Source organism: Zosterops lateralis (genome assembly GCF_965231275.1).
Source record: "Zosterops lateralis genome assembly, chromosome: 2".
NCBI classification, from domain to species: domain Eukaryota; kingdom Metazoa; phylum Chordata; class Aves; order Passeriformes; family Zosteropidae; genus Zosterops; species Zosterops lateralis.
Window position 1 is genome coordinate 3,288,127 of NC_139763.1, and position 7,044 is coordinate 3,295,170.

The 7,044-nt window shown below is 43.1% G+C and overlaps 1 protein-coding gene across 1 annotated transcript in view; it reads right to left on the minus strand.

Moving 5' to 3' along the window:
* Nucleotides 1-6,640, minus strand: part of KCNJ6 (potassium inwardly rectifying channel subfamily J member 6) — a gene marked incomplete at its 3' end in the record, with an annotated part of 114,050 nt that extends 107,410 nt beyond the window's left edge. The window contains 1 exon segment of the mRNA XM_083884263.1: nucleotides 6,606-6,640. Within this exon segment, the coding sequence (XP_083740389.1) occupies nucleotides 6,606-6,630 (25 nt within the window). The 5' untranslated portion in view covers nucleotides 6,631-6,640.
* Nucleotides 6,641-7,044: the final 404 nt, after the last annotated feature.

A 7,044-nucleotide genomic window follows, 5' to 3' on the forward strand; every position in this document is an offset into this window, starting at 1 on the left:
TTCAAATTCGACCAAAGATTTAGGGAGTTCAGTTGGAAATAAATGTTATCAACCTACACAAACAGTATTGAATCAACAATAATTAGATGTATCACTTACATCTGTAGCTTAATATTTGGTACAAAACTGCTTCTTCAGTAATAACTGTAACAGAATATGAGATAAGGAAAATGGATATTTTGTGGGAAGAAACAGCCTTTCTATTCTGCTCTTGGCAAACTTCATAAAAAAGGATAACCAGGGGATAGCTGGATATTTTCAAAATAAATGACTCCCCCAAGCACAGAACAAATGTCTTCCTTGAATGAGTTTTCCAAGTGCTTTGGAGTTTTTGCTTTTGAATTTTGCATTTTGAGAATCTGCATTTTGTAACAAACGGATGGCACTTGATACCAGTGTACAGTGTTGAACTGGAAATTCATCCTTGGAAATACTCCTGAGAGTGAATAATCCATGCTCTGGACTGAGGAGATGGAAGTCAGGCTTTAGGATCAGCTCTTCAAGGCCTGACTCTGCACCTGCACAAGGTGTGTTCACACAGGGCAGCATTGCTGCACCACTGAGCCCTGGACACTGACAGAATGATGGAATGGCCTTAAAGATCATCACATTCCAACTCCATGCCATGGGCAGGGACACCTCCCACTGTCCCAGGCTGCTCCAAGCCCCAATGGCCAACCTGGCCTTGGGCACTGCCAGGGATCCAGGGGCAGCCACAGCAAATCTGGGAAACCTGTGCCAGGGAAGAATTCCTTCCTAATATCAAGTCTAAAACTTCCTTCTTTCAGTTTGAAGCCATTATTTCTCATCCTGTTACTCCAAGACCTTGGAAAATGTCTCTGATAGTGGGTGCTGAGAACGTGGAATCGTGGAATGATGGAATCATGGGATGGTTTGGGATGGAAGGGACATAAAAGATCATCCAATTCCACTCCTGCCATGGGCAGGGACACCTCCCACTGTCCTAGGCTGCTCCAAGCCCCAATGTCCAACCTGGCCTTGGGCACTGCCAGGGATCCAGGGGCAGCCACAGCAAAGCTGGGAATTCCAGACCAGCCCCTCCCCACCCTCCCAGGGAAGGATTTTCCCCCAACATCCCACCTAAACTTGTCATTTCTCAGTGTGAAGCCATTCCCTGTGTCCTGTCCCTTTGGCCCTTGGGAATTGTCTCTCTCCAGGTTTCCTGGGGCTCCTTCAGGCCCTGCAAGGCCACCCTGAGCTCAGCCCAAAGCTTCTCCTGTCCAGGCTGAACAATCCCAGCTGTGCCAGCCTTTCCTCCCAGCAGAGCTGCTCCATCCCTCTGCTCATCCTGGAGCCTCTTCTGGGCTCTCTCCTGCAGCTCCACGTCCTCCCTGGGCTGGGCCCCAGGGCTGGGGCAGCTCTGCAGGTGAGGTCTCACCTGAGAAAGACATGGGAACAATCTCCCCCTAAATTCCTGCCAACAATTCTGTAGATGCAGCCAAGGAACCTGAACAAAAGGCAAAGATAAAAGATGTAGTACTGGAAGAAAAAAAAAAAAAAAAAAAGGTGGAAGCAGGAACGTTACAATGTCCTATAGCAAGAGAGAAGGCTGGATTTATATTTACTGTAACGTACCATATGTTTTTCTTACATGTCATAAAACACTAATTCAAAATTATCGTATCTGCTCAAAAAATTCCAGACTACCCTGGCACCTGTAAATCTGGAAATGTTGTGGCTTTCAAGTAACTCAAAGCAGAAACATTTTCTCTCTTTATAAACTCTCCCTACAAGTCTGAGAGAGCAGTAGGGACACTTCAGGCTCAGACACCGCAGACGAGAAAAAGAAACCTTTAGGGGAAAGCACTTCATGATAAACCAACTCTCTCCTGAGGTTTGTCTGCTCCTGAAATTCCTTCAGGTTGGCTTATATTCTTTTTACCCCCCCTGAGTAAAATTCGTGGCATCCATAATTCAGAAGGTTTTATCTGGAGTCATCTGAGGTCTCGGTATTCATTATTTCACTGTCTGTGGAAATACATCCACGGACATTTGGAGCTCACATTTTTTGTAACAAATGAAGGAACATCCTTATTTTAGAGCAGCTCTCCTGCCTCTGGCTGTCCTCAGGCAGGTGAGTCTGTGGAGTGAGTGGACAGCAGAGCAAACAGAGCTGGTCACTGCTGTGTCCCTGCTGCTGGAGCAGATCTTAATTGGATGTCAGGGTCAGACATCCAGCCCTGCCCATTATCCATCCCAGCCTGGAGCAGCTTCCCTCTGCTCATGTCACACATCCCACGGCACAGGAGAGCCACGTTTCTGCAAAGCTGAGAACTTTGACATCTGCAAACTGAATTTTCTTAAATACACCAACATATCTGGCTACTCACTAAATACCCTGTAGTGCTCATTCCACAAAACATTCCCAATGCTCCCATTCCTCAGGACTGGATAGTTCTGTAGAGGATGTTTCTCTAAACAAATTTTTCATATTGGTCAAATAGGTCAGGATGGACATTTGATTCCTTCCTCTACTGTTAAATATTTGCTCTCTTACCTTCCCTGCTGGGCTTTAGCTCTTTGCAAGACCTGGTGATGGCATTTGGGTTAAAAATGATCACCAGGGCATGGGGAGATTGAGAAAAACAGGGAGAAGAGAAAACAAAAGTTGCAAGGAAAATAATTTCACTGTTGGCTTCATGGATAAGCTCAGCTCTTAAGTATTCTGAGGTTATTATGAGGAAAATTGACTAATTCAGGCCATAAAGAAGTTTTTAAATGCGTATGGATTTTAAGGCATTATAAAGGAATTCTTGGACATTTCCCTGGGGCTCAGTGTAATTGTGGTGCCTTTCTATTAATTCTGTGCAAGAGTTGTAAAATAATAACTCGAGGCAAGGAGTGGTATTATTTGGTATTCATTTCTGCTTCTGTATCAGCTCTTAGGGACTATCCTGAAAAATTTAGCAGAACATTTCTTGCTGGTTTGTACTTTAACTGTTGTATTAAAATTATTTCCCCCCCTCATGTTTTTGGTTTTTTTTTTAACTTCCAAAGAAAACAGATCTCAAGAAAAAGGCTGTGCCATGATATCTCATCTCTTTCCATCACCATAAAAGTTCTATGGAAAGAGGACAGAAAATAACAATAATGTAATTTCTTTTTTTCCTTACCAATGTTCCCTACAACGTGACAGAGCCTCTGAGAATGGAAATGCAAAAATGTGACAAAAATACAGACTGTTATTCCTGCTGGCAAAAAAACCCCAAAAACAGCCTTGGAACAACCTCTGCATCAGTGTTCCCTCAGTCTCCCTCTTGGTACAGGGTGTGATGTGAATCTCAGGTCCAGGGGCTTTGATTAGTGCAGAAACATCCAGAAAATTTTTATGGGGGAGAAGGAGCAGAGAGCAGTGCTTGGCAACTTCAGCAGGGTGTTCTGATAGAGAGAAAATACAGAGCAGTGGAGGGAAGGGGATTGATTTTTCCTGGGGCTGTGCAAAGATGCGAACAGAGGAAAGAGAGGAGAGCAGCTCTTGAGTGAAACAGGAAGGCAGGTAATAATTCTGTTTTATTGGTACTGTGATCAAGCCATTTCTCCAGGTCTTTGAAACCCTCTCAGGCCTTGAATGCCCTCCTTTATTTTCTTATTTCCAAGAAAAAGGCCCTGCAGTCCAAGCCAAAGGCCCGCCCTAACTCCACTTATCTCATTTTACTCTGCACCAGCTTTAAAATAAGCACTGCGGTACATTTACTAAGGATTTTATTTACACTTTGCAACGCTGTCTAGGATTTATTAAAAATATTTTCAAATGCCATGAAATGATCTGAAGATTTCATAAAAGCCTTGCACGAAGTACAAAAATATCCTCACACAAAGCAGCAGTAAACCCTTTAAGCGTCATTTCTGTTCATTCTGTCTCAAAGAAGTCGAATAAAATAATTGGCAGGACAAACCACGCATCGTAAAGGAAGTGCACAGGGCATTTCTGGGTTTGTGTTCTCAATCAGTCAAAAAATGTTCTGGAGGCCTCTCCTCTGACTTTTCAGAGCAGTCAGAGGGTCTGATTGCTTTCCTCTAACATTTTTGGCAATATTCCTTCACCCTGAAGGGTTGTGCTAAGTCCAGAAAGTGCCTAATGAACAGGGGAGATATTATTTATCTACTTCCGCCTTTGATAAGAGGTTCCTACTTTGTTCCATCCATCAAGACATAATTACACATCTATCCAACATCCAGCAGCACCAGATGGGGTCCCAGGATGCTTCTAAGGATGATACTGAATATCCACAGGGATTAAAGGAGCAAAAATACCGTTTTTACAGCAGAGGGTTCTTCTGGGGCCTGGTGTCATTATCCTTTTGGGCTTTGCTAGGCTGTAATATTGTGATTTCCCCTGTTACCACCCTGGCTTGGCTGCACCATGGCAAAATACTTACATATATATATATATATATATAATGTTATTTATTTATTTTAAATCCTTATATATATATATATATATATATATATATATACTGCAGCAATATAAAATCAGAAAAATCCCAGAATAATTTGTGTTGCAGCAGCCCTCTTGTTAGAGGGTAGAAATGAGCCGAGACACAGACTTCTTGTTTATCACAGCATGAAAAGGGTCCTGGTTTATTCCTCTTTACAGCTCAGCCATCCTGACTCCAACTATTCACTCACTCTTGCTGCAGTAAGCTCCTACTGTGAGTTTCCCTTGCAGCCTCTGACTGCTGGTTATTGCCTGATAAACTCTGACTGCAGGGATTGGTGTGCAGATTGTGACTGCAGGCTTTTACCCAGCTAGACTGTGGCGGCAAGTATTAGTTTGCAGACTGTGACTACAGGCTTTTCCCTAGCTAGACTATGACTGTTAAACTGGATGTATCAGTTTGCGGACTCTGACTGCAGGCTTTTACCCAGCTAGACTGTGACTGCAGGCTTTTACCCAGCTAGACTGTGACTGCAAGTATTAGTTTGCAGACTGTGACTGCAGGCTTTTACCCAGCTAGACTGTGGCTGCAAGTATTAGTTTGCAGACTGTGACTGCAGGCTTTTACCCAGCTAGACTGTGACTGTTAAACTCTGACTGCAGGTATCAGTTTGCAGACTGTGACTGCAGGCTTTTACCTGGCTAGACTGTGTCTGCACGTTCCAACCACACGCTCTAACTGCAGATCCAGACTGACCTCACAGCAGTGATTCTCTCTCCTTAAGATTCTTCTCCTCACCAGTGAACCCATTCCCTTGTATCACAGTTATCTTTATTGGATATAGTTGTGACTCATCAGGGGTGAGGTTGTATTGGGTAATTAACACGGCTGTTATTAATCAGGGATGAGGTCACCTGTATTCCCTTCTACAAGTTTGGATTGGATGGGACCTAAAAACTCATCCAGTTCCACCCCCTGTCATGGGCAGGGATACCTCCCACTGTCCCAGGCTGCTCCAAGCCCCAATGTCCAACCTGGCCTTGGGCACTGCCAGGGATCCAGGGGCAGCCACAGCAAATCTGGGAATTCTATTCCAGGGCCTGCCCACCACCCTTGGCAGAAGGGTTGGAACAAGATGATCTTTAAGGTCTCCCAGGCCTGCTGCACCTTTTCGTGGGATTAGCTGTTCCTGGTACTGAAATTATTTTTTTTAATAGCTTGTAGTGGTGTTTTTGCCCTGCAATGACACAGGAAAGGAGACAGAGGGAATAATTTCAAAAGTAACAAAAGGATTTGGGAGAGTAAAAAGTCAGGAAAGTGCTGCCCTAGGAACAGGGTATACAGGTTCTGTACACAAGCAGAAAAAGGTAACTGGAAAGAAATTTCTGATATAAACAAGTTGTCCATATCTGTGTTTCTGTCTTTCTGTAGTGTCTGGTTAAGCAGAGTGAAATATTTCTCCCTTTTGAGTCAAATTATTTAAGCTTCTATGGTCTTTGGAGCTTATAAATTTTGGGTAAGAGGCAGTGGTCTGCCAGGATCTCACCCTAAATGATCTCCAGATTTTGTCCACAAATAAATTATCCAGCCTGAGTCTCCTAGCTACAACCTTACCGCCTCTACTCCATCACCTAGATCCCAAAATATGGCAAAAATACAAACTGCTTCTTGTTGGGCACACATTTAAGACAACACAAACCCCTCACAAACCAGAGAAACCAGCTGAAAGCTTTCCAGATACATCTCTGGGCATAATTCCTGTTGGATGAGTGTGGCACAGGGAACAATCCTGAATAATTGCACTGGATTTAGAGTGACCTTCTGTAAGCTTGTAAAGGAACACATGAATCAAGTCAATTAGGCACTTATTAAACCCACAATTAGTTACATTCTATTTAAAAAAAAACAACCCTCAGGCTCACAAAGTCAAACATGGAGCAGGTTCTTTGCCGGATTTCAGCCCAAACAGATGTGATATAAGCAGTGCATGAAGAAAATCCCCCAGTTCTGGGGATTCCTATTTTCTTTTATTTTATTATTTTTTTTTTTTCTTTAGGAGTGGAATGATTTATGGTGAATTTAAGAGTGAAGACAGGGCTGAATGAGATCCCTGGATGCCAGCACTGCCTTCTGGGTTTGTGGCTTTATGAGAGAGAGGGGGACAGATGGAAAAAGGAAGTGGTTGAACTTCCTATTTGTACTCACTCATCGACTCTGTCAGTTTGGCCATCTCTGTTTCTCTTTGGGGCTTCTCCTGGGGGAACAGACAAAATGAAAAACAAATATATATATGTAATATAGAAATATAAATATGCCTGAGTGCAAGGGGCAATGGGAGGGGAGGACATTCATCCATTATAGATTTCTATTTTATTTAGGGATTTAATTCACTCCTAAATAGCCTGAACCTCTGTGGGCCTTTTTTTTTTTTCTTTTTCTTGTAATTTCTCAATTTTTCCTACTGTGAAGTGTGAAGCTAGCTTGTATTTATTTATCTGTGTGTATCTAGCTGGAGAAATTGAAATTATTCAGCCAAAGTGATAACGGAGGAGGAAACCCTCCTCTGGTTTTCACTCTCTGCTAAAACACTCAAGTGTGTTAGGCCTTCCTGACAAAAGAGCAACCCACAAACCACTTACACTGC